The sequence below is a fragment of the Daphnia pulicaria genome, chromosome 7, assembly GCF_021234035.1.
Source record: "Daphnia pulicaria isolate SC F1-1A chromosome 7, SC_F0-13Bv2, whole genome shotgun sequence".
In the NCBI taxonomy this organism is placed as follows: domain Eukaryota; kingdom Metazoa; phylum Arthropoda; class Branchiopoda; order Diplostraca; family Daphniidae; genus Daphnia; species Daphnia pulicaria.
In genome coordinates, this window is record NC_060919.1 from 16,673,818 (window position 1) to 16,701,591 (window position 27,774).

Genomic DNA, 27,774 nt, shown 5'->3' on the forward strand with positions numbered 1-27,774 from the left:
ATGCGGTGTATAGACCCAAACAGTCATCACAATAACAATAGAAAAACAAAACACACATTTTTGACGGAAGGAAAAAATACCTTAGTTCTTTTCTTGGTCGGCATTTTAAAATCGTCGTCGCTGTTGTCGTCCGAGTAATAGGCCGACATGTCACTGGCCGGCGAGGATTCAACTTTGACTTTTGGAGCGGTCGGTTCTTTTTTGACGGCCTCCGCGTTCCAGTTTCCCATTTTCATATCTGGCCCTCCATCTGCGAAATCGATGAGAAAATGCAAAATAAATCATCACATCATCAATATGGTTATCGCTAGTCATGGGCAACGCTCCAACCGCACCAGATGGCGACCGACTTCTCTCGTCTTTTCTTTTCTTTCCGCCTTTTCCACGGAGGCGGACGGGAATGCGAACACTTGCCGCCGTAGAAAATGCACATCACATGAGACCAAGAAAGATGCATAGTTTCGATTTTCCTCTTCAAGTTTCGACGACGGCATGGCGGACAAAGTCGGTTGACATTTACGTCATGTTTCGGACAGTATGGCGTTCAAAGTATCAAACCCCTATTTCAACTGGAGGGGAAACCGGAATAATAGAGGAGGAGGGGGAAAAAAGAGGAGGAAAATCCGTTGCTTCGGATGGAGTAGGAGGATCCTTTGCTTCCTACTTATTTCTCATAGCGGAATACTACCATACAGTATATCTCTCGTTATTATATATATTGTGTATCACATATTTTCGAGGAAATAAAGAAGCTAGACTAGCCAGAACCAACGACATGGAGAGAGAGAGTCCATCTGTAACAAGCTCAGCGCGATTAAGGGGCGGTGAGAGGGTGTATGCACGAATATATACATACACGTGAGGGCTTCTTCTTCTTCTCCCTTTTGTGTCGATCCCAGTGGTTGCCGGGGTGATCACCATGGAGATTTGTTCTGTCGGACGACATTTTTTCTCTTTTTCTTTAAAAAAAAAAAGCCACGAGGAATAGAGAGACTGTACATGCTGGCCCTCGAGAGATAATCAAACAGAAAATCAAGTTTAACACATAGTTGATATCCAGGCCATAGTCGTCTGCCTTCCTCGACCGATAAATGTGACGAGATGAAGGGTGAGGAGGAAACTCCCGCGGGAAATCATAAACGCCCCGACGCCACCACTCCTACACACCGTCGATTCGGCCTTTTTCTCTCTCTCTATCTCTCGCATGGCGGGTGCGTAATCATCGGGAATCCTTTTCCTCCGCATCCGTGATATATTGTTCACTCCGGAGACTTACATGTCTAATACGATACAATGTGCCAGCGAACCCGACGGACGGACGGACGGACGGACGGCTCTTTTTTTTCTTTTTCCTTTTTTTATATTCCTAATTGGCAGCCGATGGAAACTTTTCGTCTTCCTTTTCTTCATAAGCCAATTGAGCCAGGAAGAAGATCAAAGGAGGGTTATATAGTGGGTAGATGATGCGCTAGGTTGGAAAGCAGTCAACCCGCAGTCTCCCTCTTCTTCTTGTATCATACTAGTAGCAGCATCAGCAGTTTACAAGAGTCTCAGTGAACCTCTCTCTTGCTCTACGAGTCTCCTCTCATCTTTTTCCCCATTTTTTTATTTGATTTTTATTCCTTTTCTATCCCGACAAAAGTGACTACTGCAGACGATGGGGGGAAAGAATATATACCAAAAAAAAATGGGGAAAAGGACGGAACATCACGCACCTCCTTGACTATCAGAGCCTCCTTAAACACAAGTACTACACTCCAATTGCTTTAGATGTTAGAGATATGTTTAGTAAAGTAGTAGCGTACTACCTACCTCACATTATCCGAAAAATATTGGAATAGCTACGCAGCAAAAATACCAGAAAATGGGTGAATGAAAAACATTTCATTCAGAAAGTTTGTTATGTCTATACATAATACATATACATATCAGAATCTTTACTTTCTGGCTCTTGTATAAATAGATCCCCAGAAGTGATTCGAGTTACACTCGACAACCTTCCGGGCCCAATTTTTCTTTTTCCGGTTCGTTCCGTGTAACGAAAAAAAAAAAATAAGAAAAAATAAAAATAAAAGAAGAAGAGAGAAAGACATCAATAGATTGAGGAGAAACAAGAGATAAAAGAGAGGAGGGGGTACTTGGGGGGGTTGGGTGAGACGGACGGCTATTGGCCAGTCGGCTGGATGGGCAGCGCACAGGAAGGAAGGGAACAACAATAACGAACAAGAGAGAGAGGAGCAAAAAGGGGCAGAATAGAAAATCTAAAAGAGAAAAAGAATAAAAAAGAAGAGTCGCTCCTCTGAACTATGGCACACAGTCAAAGAGGAGCGAGTGGAGGAGGGGAAGGGGGCGTGGAACTCGCTCCTCCTCTCTCTCCCCCCCCCCCCTACCTTCTCTTCCTCCCTTCCCCAAGCCCCCGGTCGTCCCGACCAATTGCCGCGCGTTCTGAGGGTGACAGCTGCTGCCAGCTCCTAGATCCTTAGTAACTCCGGCTCCTGCTTACTGCTGATGCTGCAAATGTCATTGCACCCGCTTCGACACAAAAGGGCGCAAACCCACTCCATTCCACTTCACAACCCAACCGAGCCAACCTTCCCCCCCCCCCCCACTCCCCCCTTTTGATATTGTGACGCTGCTGCTGCTGATGCACGAAATTCAATCGAGTCCAAATTCAATTCGCCCGCCATCAAGCGCATCACATCATCCATCGAATTCGCCTTGAAACAGAAAAGGAATTCGCACCCCATGTATTTCAAGAATGGAAATGAAGCGCCAGCAGCTCAGAAAGTGGCTGTCAAAATCTTGGAGCGCTTCCACCTTTGGCATTACTGCATTTTTTATTATTTAAAAAAAAACCATCCTATATTATGTATAGTCTAGTGCAGCTTGTGAAACATTACGCAGGGGTTGCACAGTGCGGCCCGCAAAGACCTACGACGACGTCCCTCAAAACCATTCCAAATTGCATTTCCAACTGCAACACATTTGATATCTTGTTTGTCAGAATGTCGGGAAGAGGGACGACACAAAAAAAAAGGATTAAATACGTGTGTAAGTGAGCCTCTCTTCCTTGCTCACGACCACACCCAGCGAGTAACGCCCCATTTAAAGAAAATAAAAAGCCGAGTCCCGCGCTCCTCAATATCCCATAAAGAATTATATAAGGAAAAAACTCAAAAATTGTCCCCTTTGTGTCGGCGTACTATTATACTTCACTGATATAAATATGTCATTATCATCAGCCATGTATACATAATGGGAGGAGACGGAGGCGGAGGAAACAAAAAAAAATGCGATACACACACACACAAGACAGAAACGAACACGGCGAATACGGAAATTACGGGTTCGAATGGCAAACGGGGGATTTTCTGTGTGTATACATTTTTTCTTTCTACCACGAAATACCGAGAGAAAAAAATGGAGACGAGCGGCCCACATGGACTGAAGATGCCGACAACCGTATCAAATGATATTCTCTTTTCATATAAAAGAGAAAGAAATAATAATAATAATTTAAAAAAAAAACATAAGAGAAACGCCGCCGCCGCTCTACGGAGAAAACACAGGCCACTCTACATGTTATACAACGACCGGTTGTCTATCACACTCATCATCATCATAATAATAATAATAATAATATCTTTGGCGGTCCATTTTCTACCACATTAAAAAAAAAAATCGACCACTTTTTTCGAGAGAGAAACAATTGGAAATAATTATCGACAGTAATAAATGACCACTCATTAAGCTGTCGATTCCTGGACGCATGAAATTGAGATGGGAAAAAGTGAAACAAAAACTTGTGTCATAACTCGTGTAACTGGCCCAGCCAACAACAGGAAGAAACGAAGAAACAAAAAAAAAAAAAAAAAAAAAAAAAAAAGTCCCAAATTTCCGAGAAAGATCCCAAACATGATGAATGTTCGGGAATCGTGAATTTCATAATTTCTCAAGATCTTACGTGTACATTTTCCCCCCCCGCTCTCCGTTTTATCTCCACATTTTTTTTGTTGCGTTCTGACCTGGATAAATTGATTACGGTTCGAAAACATGTTATTGACGTCCAACCTGCTCATCCTTGATCCTGTTGGAAACTCCAAACTGGATTTTGAAATCGATTAGAATTGTCCAACCCAAAATGGACGATAATAACATCGTCTTGGCCGTTATGTGACGACGATCATCTCTGCGTCCACTTTGAGGGAGAGCAGATTGGGTGGAACGTTCAAACAGAAATCGACTTTAAACCTGCCGGTTGGAGGGGGGAAGTAAATTTCATCAACTCTATTTGCCTTGCGTAGCTTCGTTAATGCCGCTTTAGTTAGTTGAGTTCACATCAGAGCTGCTGATGATGATGATGATGACGGTGGCGGCGGTAGAGCGAGTCCGCGTATTAGGTTAGGCGGTTGCTTGAAATGTTATATCTAGGCCTAAATAGTTGACTATATCAATGACTCGGCGAGCGGCTTTGACGTCTCTTGTTCGACATGATGTACCGACGACATCATAGGCCCCTTTTTACATACGAAACCGGCCGCAAGAAAGTTACCTCAGCCCCAGAGTTTGGATTACAGTCAGCGTCTCCCGTTTCTCCTCAGAGAGATTCCCAGCTCTCCCCCCGTGTCTCCTCTCGTTCGCTCGCTCGGCATCTCTCCCCGGCCGATATTATTAAACGGGAATCAAATTAAGAAATTATGCAGGGAAAATCGTGCGCTCGGCGACAGATGGAAAGCGACGCATCGCTTTCATGATTTATTCAAAGACCTCCCAGCATCTATACCTTAACTAGAGTACGGGGGCTCGCATTGTTCGACGAAAGGCGATGCTGCCGTGCGCTCATCACAGTCATAGGCCAACCCTGGATGGAAAAAATAAAAACGAGTCCGTCTCGGCCCGTCGAAACTCAATGCGACATGTGGCCTCCAAGATCCGTTTTCCTTCGTCAACCAAAACCAGAACAGCCACAACCGAAATTCAAACCAGCCACGAAACCGAATTAAGGCGGCAATGGATATTCGATGAACATAATATTCCACCTCTTACAGACTCTTTTTTTTTTGTTTTAAATAAATTTCCTAATGTTATACCCCCCTCCAACTATATCTACTTACATGTGTACATCATCATCGTCTAGCTGTTACGGGGGGCGCGCGCTATTCGTTTTTTCGGCAGTAATAATAATCGTGAAATCCCGTCTAGACGAAAGATGCCGGGAGAGTTTTTTTTTCAGGGAACAACTTAGCCGACCATTAGCCGGTCTGGCCGGTCCGACGTCTCGAATCGATCGTCGGGCAGCAAACATAGTCTTTTAAATTATTAAGTTAATAACACGAGGTGAACAGATCAGCGCCCCGGACAAACAAGTTGCAATTGCAGCGCGGATAAACGTTAAATGTCAGCAGCGGGCGCCGCGGCAGGTCTCAGTCTCTCCAGCAATTGACAATCGCTCGATATTTACACGAAGATAACGGCATTAAATATGGAATCATTTCCTTATAAATTTCTGACGACTTGACATGTTAATCAAAAACTTTGCCCCCAATCCCCATCAACGGTTTTAACCTGTAGGCCCACTCCTCCTCCTCTCCAAATTAAAATTAAAATTCCATGACGGGGAAATCAGAAACGAATGACAATCAAATTCAAAGAATAGCCGGATCATTCAGATCGCTTCAGAGTCTGGTACGTGGGACGACATCATTACTGGCTGCGTAGTACAATATTCGCATAGACACAAACATCAGTCTAAAGCGTGAGCAATTTTACATGGGGGGTTCTCTTGTCCGTCTTGTGCATTTGTAATCGCCGGCTGATTGGACCGACGGATTTTGTGCGCCCCGATGACGGAAGAGTAGGAGGACACGTCGGTGACATATTCGTCATTATATTACGGAAGAACACTACTAGACGCATTGAGGAGAGACGACATTTCAGGGTCCCTTTGGTGCGTTGGTCCGTTGGACGATTGATCACAATCCCAGCTGGCCGGGGAGACGGACAGCAAAAGGACAGAAAAGACAGAAATGAGGCACCGGCTATTCAACGGTGAAATTATAACGATGACTTGTAATGTCTCCAAAGTAGAGAGTCCTACTACACCGGGGGTAGTAGACTACAGTAGTAGTTTCAGGAGGTAAGTCGCTGTGCTGTGCCAGAGAATGAGCGGAAGTACACACGTCCAAAGGATGTGCAGAGGAGCGGAGAGGCCGTGGAATGATATTCATACATTAGATAGAAAGATGGCAGGACGGGTGGATGGACACACAATGCCACATGTACAAAAGATATCGAAAAATGATGAGAGAAAAGAATGGGAACTGCCGAGATGGGTGTGCAATAATACACAAGAGAGAGAGAGACTCGACGTGGAAATCCATCGGGGTTTTTTTTCTCTCTTCTTTTCCACATGGGCACAGGACGGAAGAGAGGAGGAGGAGGGTTCAATGCCTTGATTCTCCATATTATATTGAAGCTGGGGGCATTATTAAAAAATCAATCAATAGCCGCGCCCTTTTACAATATTCCGTCGGATGGATGGCTACCAATACAACATCCCATACCCCTTTCTTTCTTTTTTGTATTCCACGGAGGAATTACCGGAACCCTGCAGCCAGCCGTCAACTTGCCCTTAAGAGAGAACGTAGTGGGGGTGTAATATTTGAAGAGAGAGAGAGAGCTACCCATTTTATTTATTTGTCCTTCTTCTTCTTTTTATATGGAATAAATGATGATGATGAAGCTATATACGGTTACATGTGACGGTGCCGACGACGACGGCGGCGGCGGCGGCTTCAGCTTAACAAGAAACGCCGTGCGGCACACACACACACACACACGCAATGGGAGGGTGCGGACGTCAAAGGAAAAAATAAAAAAAGAAGAGGCTCCTCTGTTGTGCAACGACAGTAACACAACAGTCACGGGAACCCAAGCAAATAGCCATAGGAAATGAGGAGGAGGAGGAGGAGGAAAAAGAAAAACGAATGGCGACGACGACGACGCGTGAGATGAGAGAAGCGTCGAAACGAGAGGACGCCGCCATTGCCGCTCTGCCATTGGTCAGCGTAGCCTATAACGAGGTGCACACACGAGCACACAGAACACACGGATGGTGCGCGCCTGTGTTTTGCTTGCGTCAATGCGCTTCTCTCTCCACCATCCCCCTCCCCACCCATCCACCACCCTCTTTTTTCGACAAAAGAGTCGCGAGGAGATGGGGGGGAGAGGACGACATACACAAAAGAAAATGGGGAAACAAAATAAGAGAGACGTCGGGAGAGAGCGTCAACGGCGTGCCCCTCTCTCGTCTTTTTCAACTCCACCCGAGGACGTGTTTGATGTACGGTATCGGCCAATCCCTCTTTGTCAATTGGACCGTCCTCACTCACTCATAGACACACATACACCCACTCGATATGGCGCAACCCCCCCCCCCCTCCCTTCCCTTTCAGACCCCTTTGCGAGGACTCTCTCACGCCGGGTATTGGACGAAACAAGAGGCGAAACAATCGAGCAGACACATGATTTTCTCTTTTCTCTTTTCCAATCCGACCGAGAAAAAATAAGAAAGAAGAGCGTCATCACGTTCACAGCGGTTGGTTGCGCGATAGTTATTAACTAGGACGGCTATTACAATCAATTCTCAAGTTTAGACACGAGGCCGGAATTCCTGGCAACCGTCTCGCGGGCGGATTTCGTAAATTGCTCGGCAAACAAGACACGATCTACTGCTGTAAATTTCGATTAACTAGACACGAATGCCTTACAAGCTAAGCTACTACTCGTAGGTTGCAAATGCCAAGCTCCTAGTGTCATTATTTAACGTTGATTTTTCTTCAATTTCCAGAGCCCGGAAAAGAAACGAGCAATAAACTGCCGTTTCGTCCAAGAAATTTTTGTCGGCTAACCGCTGGTCTTAATTATTTTAGAATAAATGCCTCAATTTGACTTACCCGTTGATTGAATTTCGGTTTTGAGCGTTTTGAGGCTGGCCCGCGCTGTCGCTTCGACGGCTTCGTTGAACTTCCTGACATTTTCTGTAGACGACATAAACAAATCAAAAAGAAAAAGAAACAAAATTAGGAATGATAGGAGTAATGATTTCATGTTTTAGAAATTGCACAAAACCTACACATAAATCAATACAATGCAATCGAGTAAGTAGAGAATGATTTAAGATGAAGAACAGGAAGGACTGGAAATGGGAAAACCTCGTGAATTATAACAAGCCAGCTTAAAAGGTGGCACCAGACGGCAGAGATTGAATTCAAAAATTCAGCCCAGAATTACAAACGGAAGTAAGTTTGTAAGGGGATTTGGAAACAGTTCCGGCAATAGGTGATTAGGTGGGTGTTAATAAACTTTCTTACATCCACAACTTGCAGTAGTACCCCCTCACCTTCATAATGAATCCGCCATTTTGAATCGTCTTCCACCTACAAATCTGACCCGTCGTAAACAACACAGTGCATCTCGCGTTTGGGTCTATATGTATTTATAAACCGGCAGCGATAGTAACTGGCGAGTTCACTCTCTCTCGCACCGGAGGGAGTCGTCCAACAATCAATCATTCATCACCATCGTGTCGGATCGATAGCCAAGCGACTGTATAAACACACGGGTCCACCACGTACATACTTTCCAAATATACACGCCAACAAAAGAAGAAGAAGCCTGGCGACGACGATCATTCGTCATTGGCCAGGGGAAATTCTCATTCGCGGCGCCCAAAAAGCCCAAACGCGAAATGCGCAGCTAGAAAAGATGATGAGTGTCACGGAATCATCTCCGCACAATAATTCATCATCAGAGAGATACGACTGTAGTTCGGGAGTATAGTAAAAACACAAAGGTTGCCGTGTCTATGCAAACGCCTGTGATGTTGTTTCTAATATCTCTTGTGCGTACGTTGTGTGTGTGTGTGTACAGTACTTGGGCTGGCTGAGCGGAACATCGGAGAGAAATTCAATCAGACGAGAGAGAAAGGTGACACGTGCCGGACGAGACAACAGGAGGAGAGAGAGAGGGCGCGCGCCCCCGGGTCGGGAGGGTGGTGTTCTTGTCTATGATTACATATCTAATAATCGTCATAAATCATAAAAGACAAGAACTGCGAGATAGGGGGAGAGAGAGAGAGAGACTTGACCGATATTGAGAAAGAGGAGACTCCTGGTCCTCCTAGCCCCGACCCCACCCATACATACTGCGCTGCATTACACATTTATCTTCTTCTTCTTCTCTGAGAGTCATATCCTTTCAGACAAGATTCAGTTACTCATCGACTTTTTGGGGGCGATTTTTATTCGGTCGGGGGGCCGGGGGCGGGATTGTTTAGTGTTTTTCATATAGAACTAAAACTGACATCCCGATGTGTGTGGGCCTGCCAACACATTTGATATGTCGGGCTGTCCGTCAAGGAGCGAATCACAAGAGGGAAATCAGAGACGGATGGATGCCCGCGTCGTTTCAGTTCGATTCTCTTTCAATTGCTGAGCACCAAGTACATAGCCAGGGCCTTTTATTTATTTATATTTTAGTTAATGATTGAGTCGTTTCCGGATAAAATGAATCCCGGACCAAAGCGCCAGCCACAAGGGGGGAGGCGCAGCCGCGTCGATGAGAGCCGCCGCCACCGCCGCTACAGCCAAACAGCAACAGGCCGTTATTTATTACCCAAAGTATTTGAAATAAAAATGCCTCAATAACCTACAGGGCAGCTCAGCATCAAGTTACCATCATCATAAGAGGGGAAAGCCCATCGAAGAAAAAAACAACCGCAGTCGCGGCGCAAATTCAAATGAGCCGCTTGATAGAGAGCGGCGGTCTTTTTTTTCTTCTCCCCCCGACCGTTTCCCGAACGGATTTTTTTTCCACTTTTTTTTATTTTATAACTCGCCTTCTTTATAGTTGCGGTGGTCGATGCCGACACACATACAGACGGATTGAATATCACCCGAAAAAAAAAAAAAAAATAACAAACCCCAACCGCTCTCAGTGGCTATAACCTTCCGCCATCATATCCAAAAAGAGGAGGGGGTTTATCCTATTTAGGAACCCCACAGGATATTACGTATAAAAAAACAACATTTTCCATTTGAGAGAATTGAACAACAAAAAAGAAAAAAACGACATTTTTTTTTGTTATTGGGGAGGTTTATTATTGTTACTTCTCTATTCTATCCGGAATTGGAATAAATCTAGGGTTTCATCAACCCAGACCGCGAGACTAGGTTGATTGAGAGCCGTGACAAATAAGACGACAATGGAGACTTGGAAGGATCCAACTAGTTAAAAAAGGGAGGGGGAAGAAAACATTTAACATCCCGAAATGTTGTTCTTGGGCCTACACAACAAGAGCAACTACAACAACACAACCCCCTTCTGCGTGCGACCCGAGTATTGACACGGACACGGTCAGGATTGGATCATTAGAAAAAAAGAGTCTGGCGCCAGTTGGCGGCTGCAAACTATCTTTTCCAGTTTGGGAAAAAAAGAAAAAAATAAATCCAGCTGTATGAGAAAGGAATAACTAAAATCAATGTTCGTATCGAGGGTGGATATGAGAGGAGGAAGAAGGTTTCAAATCAGACTAGAAAGAATGTCGATGGGGTTTTATTTGATTTCTTTTTTTGGTTTGGTTGGCCGGAATCGATCGGTCTGTTTCGTCGGAAAAAAATGGCCCAGCTGGCCATCATCATGGATGATCCTGAGGCTTTCTTTTTGGTCTCTTCTTTTGAAGTTTCACTCGCCAAAAGAAAGGGAGAAAGAATGAAAGAGAGAAGAGGCTATTGACCAACCTCTGACCCTATCCAAATTGAACAAAAGCTCAAAAGTCTTGTCTCTCTCTCTCTCCAGTTTGCTTGGCCCTTCTTCTTCCCATTTCCTGATTCCCCCCTTGAAGTTGTCGTGTGTTTTGTTGCTGTCGACGTTGCAACTCTCATCATCGACAACGACAACATATCGGCGTCCGTCCGATCCCTCCAATTCTCTGCTCCGGCTTCTATCAACTTCATTGTTGCCGCCTCCTATCTCTCTTCACGAAGAGATAGCCGACAAGAGAGGATCTTCAGAGAGCAAAGAGAGACACACACACATGTGTATGACATGGCATATATAGGTTGGGCAGGAGAACTACTTCAAGAGGAGGATTTTGCCTATTTCCTTTTAGCATTTTCACGATTTCACTCGATGGGCGAGTTCAAAAGAAAAACACTGAATCATTGTCCGCTTCTTCTCTCAAGTTGGTTCAGAGAGAGAGAGAGAGGCTTCAACGTTTCCTATCAACGCTACAAATCTATTCAGGAGGAGGCTCTATTTCTCTAACCCCCCGTTCGTTCGCAACGATATTTCCACGTATTTTACTTCTAGTTTCGGATTTTTAATCGATTCGCCACGATCAGAGCGGACACGAATGTACCCAACGGCGTCCTCTATTTCAACTGGATGTCGCATTCAACTACCAACTAACTAACTAGGAAAAAAGAAATAATAATAATTTCGTAGAATTTTTTTTCCTATCGAGGGAAAGACTGGAATTGATAAATAAATAAAGAGACACGCAGTCATCAAATAGAAATGGCATCCGGCGGGGAGGGAAGAAGAGTAGACGGGTCATGACAATCGATCGGGCGGGCGGATGGATAGGCAGACGGAACGGATGGACGGATACAAAAGAAAGATCTCATTAGTCGGCGGCGGCAGCGGCGGCGGCGGCTTGAAGATGAGTGGAGGCCCCGTCGTCCGTTCGTGGAACAGACACGAACCAACAGACACACGGTAGAGGAAATAAAAGCCTTTCATATTACAGTTACACACAGATGTGTATAGATGTATAATATACGTGGGCAGGAGGCTCTCTCTCTCTCTGCGTGTGTCAAGTGAGTCTCAGCTCGGCCCGTCTCCCATGAAAGAAAATAAAACCCAAAAAAGAAAAAAAAATGAAAGACATATATCCATGTTCAAATAGAAAGACTCTTTCCCGCCGTGTGTTCCTTCAACTGGAGCTGTTGTGTCTAGCCTCGAGCAGCGGCCGTTTCCTGCTGGTCGTCTCATTTTGCAGTTTGACAACAAGATTACAAACGGCCGGGAAAAAGAGAAAAAAAAAAGAAGGACGGCCGGGAGCAGGACTCTGTAAATAGTAATAGCGTCAGCAATTGTAGGCGTTTCGTCGGAAATGGTTTCAGATTGAAAGAGAAAACCTTCAAACAAATTCAAACGAAACGAAGCCTCGCAAACAAACTGGGCGCGTCCCATTCCGTTCCCGACAATCCCCGACTCCCGCATTTTCACGAAGGAAACAGTAGAGAGAGAGATAGAGATAACCAGCCAGAAAATTTCCAATAGAAAAATAAAATAAAAGTTAAGGCTTCACTCTCGTGTGTGTTGCTCCACTTTGTCACGCCCACGTCGCGATGACCAATCGCGCAAGACGGCCAACTGAATCTCATTTCCCGAGGATTGGCCGCCCAGCACACCCTTGAAAGGAGAGAGAGAGAGAACAACAAAAAAAATGTCTACTAAGGTCTCTACTATATGTAGCGGGACACTAAGTAATCGACTTGCAACTTTGAAAGATTTCCAAATAAAATAAGATTCCAGCCAAATAAGTCCATTGTCTCAAACAAAATCTCGTCCCCCGCAAAGTTCTAAAGACAAAAAAAGCAGAAGACGACGACGACGAAACCGAAAATAATTAGGTATACATGTGAGACCAGCAGGGTTGTCTGGTGGACAACAGGTCACGTCAGATCATCGTGAACGTGACTTTATCCCCCTATTGCCCGTCGACTCCTCCCGGTCGCTGGCCGGGGCCGTCATTTTTCCTCGGGGGACTGTATTACAGCTCATCACTTTCATCCTCTCCTTCTTTTCTCCTTCACTTATTCGGCGTTTTCCTTCGAGCCCTTTCGGGGAAGAAGAGAGATGGTCGGTATATAATATGGGTAGCTGAGACCCTGCTGGATTGCCCTAGTTGATGATGGACAATCCGGTCTAAGCCGAAAGCGACACGATAAAGTGCTCCGCGATGGGCTACTGCATTCACATGACCTTGGACGTACAAATCGTGAACCAACTGAACTCGACGGCCAACCAATAATAGGCCCCTTTAACCACTACGGAGTAACGAACTCTTACAAGAAAAAGAAACAAAACAATTTACATCATTTCTCACCCGGTCGAAAAAAGGCACTTGAGAAACACACACACACAATTTCAAACGCAAATGGAAAACTGCAACCAAGTTGATATCACATGCGACGTGCAACACTGTCGTAATTGTACTAGTTACCCTAGCCCCGATGAGATGTTTCCGTTGAAAAAAGTGCACGTAACATACTCGTAGGTAATATCTCGGTTGTTACGGGGACCGAGCAAAAGGTTCAGGTAAAAATTCAATGGATGAAAAAGGATCGCCATTGAAATCCAAACAAGAGGAGATACGATAAAAAGAGGCTCGAGAGAGAAAAGACGCTAATGCGAGTTGACTGATGGCGGAATAACCATCGAGGGAGTTTTCATCTCCATTTCACATTTAGACGGCGCTCAAAAGAGGCGGCCGAGTTGATGGCGATTCGAACAAACAAAATAAAAAAAGGGAGAAATATTAGACACACAAAACACCGTCCAGAATAGAAGATTCCACCCTCACCTGTGTCAATAGAATATCGGATCGGTGGGGGGTGAGATCTATACCGGCCACTGTATCAAACTACTTTTTGATCCCCCTTCCAATTTTCCATTTTGGATACAAAATAGTCTAAAGAAATCATTCGGACCTCCATTCCGCCTTTTGCTGTGTGTGTGTGTGTGACTCACCAACGTGAACCCTCGATGGACACAAAATTCGGGTCGTCTCTCCACCGAAAAAAATGCATTATATTTTATCTCTTTCAATCGAGACACGTCGATATTCGATCTGTCATTCCATCGCGTAGGGCCCCGTGTGTAAAAGCAGAAGCGGCAAGAAGAGAAAGAGAAATAAGGACAAGCGCACAAGAAACGGCTCTTGATGGAAAACGGCTGATGTCCATCTTCAAAAGGGAATCGAAGAAGAAGAAGAATCTATGCCTACACTACTGGATAGTAGCAGCAGCAGCAGCAGCAGCTACTCTATACTACACGGAACAGACGGAAGCGTTAGGGCGCTGCGATGTAATCACAAACGCTTCTTCTTTCGTCTTTGTTTTGTCTTTTTTTCTTTTCTGTTTGTCCTTTTTTGGGGCCTGTGTGTGTGTCTCTGTTTTCCTTTTTATCTCAGAGGCCGCCAGTATCCATCGAGGGGTGGACGAAGCGTGGTTGACAAACATCTCACGAAAGCGGAACCATTCCACACGAATGGAATTCCATTTTCCTCGACAAAAAAAAATAAAAATAAAAATAAAATAAAAATGTGACAACTCAAACCCCCAAAAAGATGTCCGTCCGTCCATCCACGGAATAATAGAGAGAAAACCTGGAAAGGACCAAACACACACGAAAAAATAATAGAAACTGGAACGAGAATAAATTTACGGAGAGAGAGAGAGAGAGAGAGAGAGAGAGAGAGAGAGAGAGAGAGAGAGAGAGAGAGAGAGACAGCAGCAGACGTGAGGGAAAGAGATTCACAATCTGTCGTGCCGGAAGTCCCCATATTCCAATTTTTCATCCGTGACGGCCATTTTCACGCCACGAATCGCGATAATAATCGAAACGGGAACATCGCACAGCTGTGCATCGCACACACACAACTCGTGTGTAGAAATTGTACACTCACCTTTCCCTATCTCTGTTTTTTAATTCTTTCCTCACTCATCTTTTTTTTTTTTTTTTCTAGTTTCCTTTTCTCTCTCATCCGTCTTGCTCCGGCACATTATTACATCCGTACATAACATAGATGGAGGGGGGTGTAAGTTTTTTTCCAGCTGATTGGAACCCGTCAGTTCCAATCATCGTCAAACTGCATCTAATATTAAGCAGGACAATAGGGTCCTCCCCGATCGATCCTTTCCCAACACGAAAACGGTAACAACAGAAAATAGACAGACACACACGGAGTTATAGGGTGTGTAGTAATAGACTCCCATCCCCAGCTAACAAAAAAAAATTACAAATAACGTCAGCAAAGAGAGAGCAGCTGATGGCGTCAGTCATCATAATAATCAGAAAGGCCAGGCGCCCGATGGCTGGGTACGAAATACGTACAAAAAAACAGGGCGAAAGGGAATAATATATCATGAAATTATGGGTGCGCAAAGAGAGAAAAAAGCCCACAAATATAATACCTTCGTGAAAAAAAAAAAAAAAAAAAGATTTAGAGGGGAGACTGGCAATAATCTACGTGCCGACAAAAGGGTTTTTTGGGGGAAAGCAGAGTCGTGGGATGAGAGATAGTGTCTAGTGAGATTAGCAGCAAACAAAACCCAACGTCATCACGGTGGCATGTTTGATACTTGTCACCAGACATTCGTGCATGACATCATCTACCGAAAGAGAGAAAAATCAATCATGTCTCTTATTTCATTCATATTTTTTTTCCTTCTTATCTCTCGACTGTAAATTAGACAAAAAAGTTGGACGTAAAAAAAAGAAATCTGCGTGAAAACGGGCGAGCCCCTATTGCATTGAGACATGCCGGTTGTGTGTCGGTTGGTGGTGGTGGACACGACAAACGACGACATTGCTGGAACTCCTTGGCGCGCGGTGAAATGACGACATTCTGAAATCGAAATAAGACCCAAATCTCTCTCGCGTGTTTTGTGGGCAGCAGGCGCGCAAAAAGAGACTCGAAACGAGAAGTAAAAAAAGAACCGAAGAACAAACCAACAAAAACCTTAACGATGATGACCAACCGTTTCCCGTCGGTTTCTTTTGTCGAATGAAGGAAGATTGACGTTATCTACACTTTTTCGGCATTGTTTCGGTTGAGCTTCGTATATATACGTATATACGTTCAAGGCGAAACGCTTATCTTTTTTACGAGTGCATTTTTAGCTCGAGAACAAAAAACTAAAACTAAAGAGAGTAATAATCGGACGGAGAGACCGGCGACAGTGCCAGTAAGCTGCTGCCGCCGCTGCTATAGCTAATAAGTATGCGCTTTCGACGGCCTAGACCGGGCGGGAGATCAGCAGCTCCCGGTTCGACCCAAAATGGGTTCTTGGCCAAAAGGAGACCCCCTTTATACATACTTCGATAATAGTACTGGAATAGAAATAAATGATGGGCGAACATATTTAGTGACGCAAAGAAGAAGCCAAGGCGAACAAGCCGATTTCGACCTTTCTCTTTTTTTGGTTCTTTCCATTTTCATTTTGGCAACGCCAAAGACGAGAGAAACTGTAACAGTTTCTGCGCTGAGCAAAGAAATACAAGAAAAACACGGAGAAAATTTCAACACAAGAAGAACATGATGTCAATCGACCGCCTCGAGAAGAAAAGGTAATGCGATCGCACTGTCGGCAGATTTGTTTGCACCGGCAGATGTCAACGATTGCATCGAATCCTCCTTTTTGCCTATTATCCCGACCCGGGTCGCAGTGTATATCCCCCCCGTTCTCTTTTATACTGTTTATATTCAAGCGCCATCCATACGCTAATAGATAAGACATCTCTTTTTTCTTCTTTTCTATTGCCTTTCCTCTAGCTTTGGCCAACCGGGAGAGAGAGAAACACACAAGAGACCATGACGAACGTGTGTGAGTGGGCAGCCCGTAGAAATAACATTCAGAAGAAGCGCACAATCACCACCATCATCACACAATTCATCTCCGCAGCGCCAAAGCTAATTTTACCAAACCCGCACGCCGCCGCCCATGTTGCAGTCAAAGTCGCTTCGTTTTCTTTTTAAGTTTTTGATTATTTTTCTTCTTAATTGGCGAGCTATTTTTTCCGGCGTGTCTGCTCTGTTTAGACGACACGAACAAGAGTGCTATTGTTTATTCAATTCTTTTGTCTGTGTTGGCCCGACTCCCTTGTTATGAAGCGTCTAACTAAGGGGCAATCACCACCATCATCAGATTCGAACTAAATAAGGCAAAAAGATCCTACCCGGGCGATAAAAAAAGATGCGCCAAAGAGTATTTCTTCTTTCTCTTTTTCACCGGCGGTGAAATGATGAATCCGAGCATTCCACTAAAACCAACAAAAGGTTCGGAAGAACAGGAAGAAAAACAAACATCCGACACGAAAGTGCAGGCGCGTGCAACATGAAAAGAAAAGAACAAAATAGATAGAGAATAGCGGCACTACTAATTAGGCCTAATTGGACCTCTCGCTTTTGCTTTTTTTCTCTCTCAGTTGCCACTCCACCTTTTTGAAAAATAAAAATAAAAAAAAAAAAAACTCTACGCCAAATCTAAAACATTCATCTCTTTCTTTCTGGGTAAAAAACAAAACAACTAAACTCTCTCACTGTGCTGGGAGGAAAAACACACACACACACATTCGAGCGCTTGCGTGTGTGATCAATTTGTTTTGGGGTGGAAAAAAGTTTCCCTCACAAAATCAGTCGAAAGAAAAAGACAATCAGCGGTTTTTGTGCTTTTTTCTTTCTCCTGTGTGTGTGTGTGCATAACTTCAATGCGATACGCGATTCAAGATAATAATAATAAACCCGACTGTGTCTCAAACGTACGTGTCTATTGGCTGGATCAAGTTCCAGACATTCTTTCTAATGAGCGCCCAACAATCAAAAATCAAAAGCCGAGGCTAAAAAAAAAAAATACAAAACACAAAAAGAAAGAAAGAAAAAACCTCCACCAAATCACGACGGCGAATCGCTACTACACCGTCACCCAGGCTCAAGAATGTCGGCTTTTCCAATATTCAATTATTCAGCACGAGAATTATAATTAATCAGGCCGAGATGGAGGGATGAATAAAGAAAACAAAAAAAACGCGTTGCCCACAACGACGCCCAAAAAAGTTGCCCCAAAAAATTTCGATTTGATGCCACACACGGAATGTTTGACAGTGTGTCTGTAAAAAATTCGTTGTGAAGAAATTGGCCGTCGTCACAGCATCTCCTTGTTGAAAGATGAATGCCGTGATTGGAGAGGGAAGAAAAGAAATACGTCGCTGTGTGTGTGGGAGTTCCGACAGTCAACCAAAAGGATGAGATTTCAAGTGTATAGGCACACGGGATTAGTCGCGATCGAGGCGCGCATTCTTTTTTCAGATATTTATTTTTCTGTTCCCGGCAACGCTAATACAGCCACCGCCTATACGAACCACTTTATTGGGGGCAAAAGATATTAGATACTTAACTAAAAATATCTCCAGCGTTAGAGTGGGAGGGGGGAGCCTTTGATGAACAAATAATCAAAGAAAGAGCGAAATTCCATCGAGTTTTTATTTCCAATCATTTCGTTTCGCTTTTTCAAAATCAATCATTGCCTCGCCCACAACTACTAGGCCCCAACTGCGACCGCGGCAAAAGTTTGGAATCGAAATAATCAAGGAAGACGACTAATAAATGGAAACATATAATGTCTGACTTTGAATGGGAATTGAAAGCTAGAGGAGCTAAACGCGGAACACCTTGGGCTTTTTAGGTAAAAAGCAAAAAGTTTTGGGTGTCTGGGAATACGAGAGAGAGAGAGCGAGAAGGAGAGACTGTGTAGTGTGAACTGCATAGCATATTTAGTAGTTGAGAGCGTCAAGTTTTTTGTTTTCCTCATAACTTGCGTGTTTTCGGTGCACACACGGTTCCGCTGGAGTCTGTGTGTGCATCCAACTCGGGCGGCCGCGCCTTTTGCCATCAAACTTTTGATTCAACGTAGACACAAACTACACACCTACTACTACTACTTCTTCTGTAGCGCTTTTCAAAGTGAAACTGTCTACGATGCGCTAATAGAAACTAGCGTACATCGACAGACAAAAGAGAGATCCTAGCGCCGGCTCAGCGTGAATGAAAAAGTAGGAGAGAGAGAGAGGAGTCAAAGTAGATGGGAGAAGAGTAATAAGAAGAGTTACTTTTCAACTGGGCCCAGTTAGTCCGCCAAGAAACTACATTTCTGTGTAGAATATACACAGAAGAGAGAGAGAGAGAGAGAGAGAGAGAGAGAGAGAGAGAGAGAGTAACTTTGGCATCTTAATGAGCACCCTGAAAACAATCCAATTGTACTCGCATGTGAAATTGTACTTTCGGGTTGTCGGGTACGGGGTCAAAGTCGGGTGTGACCTGTCACTTGGCCTAGTTTCAATTCTTTCCTTTACAGAACGAAATCAAACACGTCTAAATTCATAGACTAATGACATAGTTCCAAAAAGCGCCAACACTTTCTTGTCACACCACGAATCGAAAATAAAGAAAGAGTTGCAGTTTTGAGAGTTTGCCTTCATAGAAAAACTTCCAAATGTTCAAAAGAAAACGTAATTTAGGTAGAAATAAACTGGATTGTTTATTTATTTCGAGACCTGGGCGACAAACAATAGCTCGTTCCCGATGCCCTGCATTGCCTTGTATATTTTCCGCGCCATTTGCATCGGCAGTTGTGAATACAAACGAAGGAAAAATAAAAATAAATGTGGAATCGATAGCCGGCCGTATGGGACTGGAATAACTAATCATATAACCGAATGGGCTGGTAATACACAAGAGTGTCGTCGTCTAGTAGTTGTGTAGTAACTAGTATATATATATATATAGAGAGAGAGATAGTGTGTGCGCTGCGCAGTAGTGTGTGTGTGTGTTTGCTGCATTGGTCCATCTTGGGGAAATGTCCGAATAAAAGAAAAATTGGACAAGGATCCAAAAGTGGACGTGAGCAATTTATTTCAACTTGAAGGGTAACTAGAAATGCGTAACTGGGGAGGCTCGATCTCACGCCCAATGCCACCGCCACCACATCACAATGCATTGCCAGTAGCTGCTGCTGCTGCTGGCTGCTGGGCTGCAGCGACAAAACAGCAGCCAGCCAACGAGCGAGGAGCAAAACAGGAGCAAACGATGGCGGCGACGGGTCTCCTTTTTTGTCAACGAGATTTTTCTCGGTGCTGCGTGTGTGTATGTCGCGCCTTTTTCCTTCACATTCTGAAAATGAAAACCCCAACTGGTCAGGAGAATGTTTCACCGAAGAAAAAAGAAAAAAAAAAAAAAAAAGAGTCGCCGAATAAATTGTTATCGTTTTCCAACTGTCCTCCGTTTCTTAAAAAGAAAGAAAGAAAAAAAAAGCTCACACATTTCTTATTTGATGCAGTAGTGCGTCTCTGACTGTCCTTGTATAGTTTATCCTGCCAAAGATGTCGGTCGGAAAAAAGGACACACACAAACAAAAACAAAACAGTTGCAGGGAATTTTTCCTTTTTTTTTTTTTCTTTTCTTCTTCTGGGTGACAGCGACAGGAGACGGGAGGAGGAGAAGGAGGCAGGCTTCTTTTTTTCTTTCCTCTCCATCGCGCATCACGCCCGTCTCAACGGCAGTAGCAGTCGACAGACACGGTGGAGAAAAAAAAAATTCCCAAAAGGAATGAAAGAATGATGAGGAGGAAAAGAGAAGAAAAAACACACACGAAAAAGGGAATGAAATAACACACAAGAGAGTTGAAGAAGTGGTGTGTGTGTGTGTGTGTGCTGGTGGTGGTGCAAGAAGAAGGCGCCGCCTCGGAGCTACCGGTCTTGGCCGCAATCACGAACACACATCACACACAGGAGCAAAGCGAGAGAGACGTGCGGGTTCCTCTGCTGCTGCTTTTGCCCAGGTGACCCTGGGCACCAGGTCCCGTCAAGACGTTTTTCAAAGCAAAGCGGCAAAAAGGGCGACACACACACACTCTGATACTGATTGGTTATGCACGTCAGGACAAAAGGAATCTCTCTCTGAAATAAAAATAATAAAAAAAAAAACCTCTATAGCTTCTTCTTCTTCTTGTTTGGTCGCCCTTTATTCTTCTTTCCTTTTTCTGTTTGTTTCAAATTACTTCTCTCTTTCCTCTCTCTATCTTTTGTCGTCCACACACACACACACACACACACGGCATCTTATGCCCTTTGTAGATAGTCCCCGGCTACTTGTCTTGACAATCTCGCCTTTCCATCTGGTTAGGTTTCTTCTTCTTCTTCTTTTCCATCGTGCCACCACTTATTCTATTTATTTATCTATTTCAATCCTCTAGCTTCTTTCTTTCTCTCCTACTTCATGGAATACGGTCTCGATGCATCCAACAAGTTTTTCCTTTTTTTTTCTTTTTTGTTGTGTGTCCAGCTTCAACGCTTCTCCGATGACGGCCGGCTTTTAACCCCCACCGAAAAAAAAATCAACACACAAAACAGAAAAATGGGAAGAATACTAGACGCGCCGTCAGATTGGTATCAGTCGCGTCGGGGGCAAAAGACGAAGAAGAAGAAGAAGTTGCTTTTCATTCTCTCTCTCTCTCTCTACCAAATAGGAGAGTCACCCGACCATTTTCTTTTACCCATACAAATCAGGATGATGATTGACCAAAACGACAGCCTGAACCCCCCGCTAGTCAAATGTGAAACGAGACCAAAAACAAGAAAGCTGAGAAACAACACTGCCGTCTAGTAGGATAATAATACCCTATATTTAGAGGCGGCCATTGTCAGATCTATAAGAGACCTTATAGATTTCATCCCTGCACTTCCTTCCTGCAGAGTGAAATCAAAAGTTCGTTTTTCAAACCGTCAATTACGTGGACGTACAAGCTATACTTTTCTCTCCCACCCCTATCTGTTGTTGCTGTTGTTGTCGAAGAAGAAAAGCTGCCATCTACCCGAAAGGAGGGCGTGCACACATGATTAGCATTGAATGCGACCTCTGACAGGTACTGCGAATAGATTCTGACATGTTGCTGAAATGCGACAAAAAGAGAGGGGGAGAAAAAAAAAGTGGGCGGGAAAGTGAAAATTTTTGAATCGAAAATTCGCCTTTGGCTGCTGGACAGGACCGGCAGGGGACAATGAAACGAAAGCGGCGAGTGATTTTTGATTATTTTTTTTTTCTCCCGAATCAAATGTGGAATCTGAAAACGGAGGGGAAAAAACAAGGAAAAATATCCCAAAAGACAAACAAAAAAAGAGAGTGGAAGCGGTGCTGGAGTCAAGAGAGTCGAGACACACGCATAAACCAATCATATACCGACAAAGCGTCCCAGCTCACGCGGGATAAATAAATAAACAAAAAAAAAAGAGATGCGAGGAATCAGAAAATATCATCAGGATAGGAAGGGAAAAAAAAGAAATGGACAACAACAAAAAAAAGGACCTAAAAAGTCATGAAGGGAAAATATCCCAAGATATTTTTTTTTTCTTTTCACATGTCGGCGGGCAGACAAATCACCCGTTGTCAATCCCGAGCCCGTGGACATGACAAGCCCCAAGTGGACGAACCAAAGCGCTGAGGCCCATTATGTAAATCGGGTAGGTAAAAAAAAAAAATATTTCCCCCGAAAAAAATAAAATAAGATACGTCTATAAAAACATATGGAACCTCCACCCCCCTCCCCTCGGCCCCCACTCAACAGAAAAAACTTTCTGCGTTTCATCGGAAGTTTAGGCAGGTATCTCACTTTTATCTCGGAGACACGCTATTCCTCCCACTTCTTTTCCAAGAAAAAAAACGACAGAAAAATGAGAGGCACCTGCTGCTGTTGTCGAGACTGCGTGAATTTCCCCTCTCGCAATGCAAACAAAATTGACGAAAAAAAGAAAAAAAAATAACTAGGACTAGTCTTTTTCTTTTCTGTTTGGGTGGACAACCGAAATAGTCGTCGCCGGTTGCGTGTTTGATTGACCACCACACGCAACCGGATGACCGAAACAAAACCAAGCACAAGTCCAAATCACAAAATGGAGAGAGAATTTTTCAATGTGTTTTCCCAAAAACTTGAAAACCGCCAAAACTTTGACAGGATCAATCCCCTCCCATCTGTAAACACACAGACACACAAACACAAACAAACAAACGGAAAACACAAAAGAAATGGGAAAAATACTTTGCGTGACCTCCGGTCTCATTCCGGCTGAACCTCCCCACCGGACGATTTCAGTTTCATTCTTAAACGCATTTTCTTTCTATTCTTTATTTGTGTTGATTTCGTTTCGACTGTCACCCAGGTCGCCCTTATTGTGCGCTTTCCCCCCGACAATAGGGACGACAATGGGAATGAAACGTTATTATTATCGATCCAAAGATTCATGTGCGTACACAAAAACGCGTACACGTAGTGGACTAGATTCACGTTGTGCGTAAGTCACTCGACAAACCAATCCCCCAAACTACTGAAAATGAATGCAAGTCTGTTTGTCTCCTACCTGCTTCCGCTCTCTGCCACGCCAGGCTGGCGCACAACAAGGCCAGTGTTTTGCCGGATCCGGTCGGACTCTCCAGTAGACAATGCTGGCCACGCTGCAATCCTCGAATCACCTGGACAACAAATAAATTATTAGTAATATCTACTAAATGAACCCCGCACACATTTTTGGGGATTTTTTTTTCTCTCCCCCCTTCGTCTGCCGCTTGCCTTTCCCTCTGATTACGTATTGATGTTAAAAGAAGATAACGAATTTGGTATAGTGTGTGTGGCTCACGTTCGTGAGGCCTCATCATCATCCCAATAGGATCGAAAGCAGCTTACGCATAAGTAGATCAGAGCCTCCCCTACTATAATAAAAAGAAATATACAAGCATGTGTGTCTCTTACTTTATCCATCATGGCAATCTGCGACGGATAAGCCTTGGCCGGAAACTCGACACGGACACCGCTGATTGTGTAGACATAGTGAAGGCGGCCGTCCGGACCAGCGACAGTGGCCATCTGCGAAAGAATCAAAATGAAACAAAAATTTAAAATATTTAAAAAATAAATAAATAACAATAAAAATAGAACATTTCTTTCGATTATTATTTGAGAAAGAGAAAAAAAAAACCGAAATGGTTCGTCAGTTCTAAATAAAAAACGATTTTCCATTGCCCCCACTCTCAGAGGACGTCTCTTCAATTATCTTAACGAGTAGAGCCGGTTCGGTATTATTCAGCGTGCGTCAGAGTAGAAGAAGAACACACACAGAGCGAGAGAGAGAGATGCTGACAAGGGAACAAGAGGAAACTAGAGACGATTATCATCCCACAGAAAAGAGTCATCATCTTCCTCTCTGTTTCTCTCTCTCTTCTCTTGTTAACGACTGAAGCGCGTGGTCGCCTCACATTAAGGCTCTCTTCTTTCATCGCTATACATAGAGGAGCTGACTACCTTCGTTATTATTAGACTGGACGGATGGAGAGTCCTCACATTCAGCGGCTCTTTCTCTATTTTCACTCGGCAACCAAAATGAAAAAGGGGATCAACTGAGAATCGAAATTCGAAATGTTAACTATCCGCCCGCACTTGTAAAGGAAGTAGACGATGGCGGTGGTGCGGAATTGACTAATTACATTGGCAAGTCCCAATTATTCGATACATTCATCATCCGACTGAGTGACTCCCGCAGAGTGCGGACACACGACGACAGAGAAAAGTTTTCTTTTCCATCATTAATCAATAAACAGAAGAATAGCCGCCAACCGTTGAAGTACATCATCATCAACCGGCTGAAATCGATACACAAAAGTATCGACTCTTTGCATTCAATCGGCTATTTCTCTCTTTCTAATGATTTTAAAATTAAATGCAATCTTCTGAGAAGAACAAAAACAAAAGTATTTTAATCCTTCCAAATAAGGTCCGTCTGCGCTTTTTGTTCTGCTGGGCGATTGTCATCTTTCGGCTTCCGAATGGTCTGAAACTCCACTTTGATTGACGATGACATCCATCGGCTGATAATATGGCCGACTCGCAGGTGACGGAGGGTGGAACGAGGCCCCCGCCGCCACCTGATTCATTATTCATTAAGAGAATATTTGTAGGTTAAACCAGTTTGAGGGAATGAAATAGAAAAAAAGATTTCCCTTCCACGTGCCATGCACCTGGCGTGCGAGCGAAACGTTTTCCCCGAAAAAATTAAAAAATCTAAAGAAAATAGAGGACACTGGAAAAACGGTAAGCTTTTGTCTGCCTGGACACGGACCTAACCAAGCCAACCAAATGGGATGCTGAAATACATCCAATTAATAATCCAGGGCTGCGCCACACACAGCAAAAATTGGACCCAGGCTTCTTCTTCTTTTCAGCGATAGCGTGATCTTCTCAACGCGAAAAAGACCAACAAAATGACACACACGCAGCCGCAAATGAGTAAAAAGGAAAAACCAAGAAGAAGAAGAAGAAGAAAAAAAGCAAACAGAAAAACTAACGACAGGCTCGTTAAATGGCGTGCGGTTATCCCAGTTTTGTTTGGTGCGGTGATGACAGGTGCAAAATGGGGAAAAAATGAAGAAGAAGAATTCAATTCTTGGTGGGCTCCGGGCAACATCTCTTGTTTGCTCGCCTTATTATTACGGGAATTGTGTTGCTGTTTCCTCGACACGAGAAGACAAGGTCACTAATGACTAGGTACAAAATATACCAAGAAGAAGGAGAAGAAAAACAGTTGAAATTAGAAAAGAAAAAGGGGGGCCACCTCTATCATCAACCTGACAAAAGTCGCGCGTTCGACGCTTCCGTCGGCCCACAGATCTTCTATTTTTTTTTTTACTTTTCCTTTTTCGTTTTCAATTGTAAAATGGTCGGACACAACAAAGTTGGAATTGGAAGGAAACGGACAAACTAAGGGCACAACAAACAGGCCAGCAGGCGAAGGGCGGGGGAGGTGTTTTGTAGTTTCCTGAAAACGCGTATAAACAAATCATCAAGACACACCATCAAGCAACTCTCCTCAACAGTTTCGTGTTTGACCTGTGGCTACGTTTTTAAATTTTCGTTTTCTGGGAGGAGGGTCATTTCACGGCAGACACACAACTGTCCAAATTATGATTCAGATTCCACACTCGGAGCTGTTGGCTTTTCCCCCTTGAAATGTTGACGTTTCTCGCCTGTCAGTCACCAGGTGAGAGACTACTACACCAAAAGCTCGGGGCCTATGAGCCAAAGCGAAATGCACCCCGCAGAGACTTCCCTAAACTTGTCTGTAATTTTCAGTGTTGGAGGCTATATGTGCACGGGTATGTTACAAGTCGAGGGGGTTGTCAAGTCAAACCCTGTCTTGAAATCTTCCCTCATGGGAAACTTACAACAGTCACATCACGCCGACAGAGTTTAAACGATCAAACATCCAATTTGATTGTGACAAGAACCAGAGGCAAGGAGGGTATCTTCGACCTTGGTCCGCCCGTCTCACAGACTTGCTGGCGTGATGCATGTGTGTGTGTGCAGGATAAGATGCCCGAAAACTCATTACAGCCTCGCAATAATAACAAGGCATTCTAGCTGCTTCCACTTGGGCCAAACTCGGAGAAGAGGGGGGTGAAGAGCGGATCAAAAGCAAACTAGTCAACTAGTTGAACTGTGCCGTACTCCTCATACACCGACAGCAGCACCAAAACTAAAGCGAGGCAAAGGCAGTTATTCGGCTTTACAAAAGTGATCTGGCATTTAGGTGTTTAAGTCTCAAAGTTCAAACTGTTTGGAAACCAGTGGTGGTGTTGAATATTTCAAGCTAGGATTGTTTCACATGCAACAAATCTTTCAAACAAGTTTCAGACACTTTTCCCCAACCAAATCCCCTACCTAATCTACCTGTCACAACTTGGGAGGAATTAAATTGAATGCCAACTGACTCTGTATGAAAGGAGTGGAAAATACATTAAAAATGACTTTCACTGTCATAATAATGAGAGCAGCAGCGCCTGATGTGTTTTGAACTTGTTCAATTCAGCGTAACCATATCAAGATATTTGACACTCTTGACGAGTAGCACTCAAGCCACACCTTGAAGGAAAAAAACACAGGATTCAAATTCTTATTATAAAATTACGGTTGATGGGCTAATAAGAAGAATCAGGTTTTACCACATTGCTAGCTACTAGCAATGCTGTAACACTGAAAGCTTTGGAGTTCATTTTTCCCTAGAAAAAAGGTATTGACAATTTTGTCATTATTTGCCATTGCTCTTGAAAAAGTTTTTGCTGGTTGGGCATGCTGTCAAGGTAAATTAACTTTCAAATGGCAATCAACTGGCAACTCAATGACGATTTTAGCCCTTCACGTGGTTATTTATGTAATTCTTGGAAAAAAACAAACAAAAATGGTCTTACCTTTTAAACTGGTATGTTGGGTTGTGTTCAATTAGCTTAATGAAAAAACCGTGAGGACACAAAGAAGAAAAATGAGAAAAAACAACAACGTGGTAAGGACACCAAGTGATAACAAATATGCCGGGAAAACGACAAGGGATTGCCAATTTGCGTCTGCTATCAGCGGGCGCGTTCGTAAATCAAAGGAATTTTCGAAGACTATTCACGTTCGTGATGTCCTCAATCCTCATTCTTATGTGGCAAAAAAAATCCAGACTGTCCAACTGCATCACCGTCTATATTTTTAGTTCCACCATTAATTGTTAATCAAGATTTTTCGTTCTGTCTTCGTTCTCTCCAGTGAGTCACCGCTGCGTGACAAAGTTGTTCACTGTCGCCACTAGGTGGCAGCGAAGGCGACTATTCCGTCTCTGTGTGGCCGTGATTCAGCATCGCTCGGGATTGTGGAATTACACGATCATCTCATCAATCTTTCAATCAAAAAGCACCCGCTTATAAATAAACAATTATCAATCTGATCATTAAGAAAAAGATCAACCCCGAAAAGTCTGAAACCCAAAATAGACATTGTTCAAATGAAAAATTGGTGTGTCGCTGGTTTAAATATTAGCCACCTATCGATTTTGACGTGACAAGTAAAA

General features: G+C 43.8%; 1 protein-coding gene across 2 annotated transcripts in view; it reads right to left on the reverse strand.

Annotated features, from left to right (window-relative positions):
* LOC124348852 (Fanconi anemia group J protein homolog) overlaps positions 1–27,284 on the reverse strand; it is a 32,143-nt gene extending 4,859 nt beyond the window's left edge. Inside the window, exons 1-5 of one of the 2 annotated variants that reach the window (XM_046799194.1) lie at positions 27,137–27,284; positions 23,646–23,761; positions 23,257–23,368; positions 7,956–8,039; positions 81–250 (exon numbers count right to left, since the gene is read on the reverse strand). In XM_046799194.1, the coding sequence (XP_046655150.1) occupies positions 81–250; positions 7,956–8,039; positions 23,257–23,368; positions 23,646–23,759 (480 nt within the window). In that variant the 5' untranslated portion in view covers positions 23,760–23,761; positions 27,137–27,284. Of the gene's footprint in view, positions 1–80; positions 251–7,955; positions 8,040–23,256; positions 23,369–23,645; positions 23,762–27,133 lie in introns of both variants that reach the window. The other variant, XM_046799193.1, reaches the window with a different exon arrangement.
* Positions 27,285–27,774: the final 490 nt, after the last annotated feature.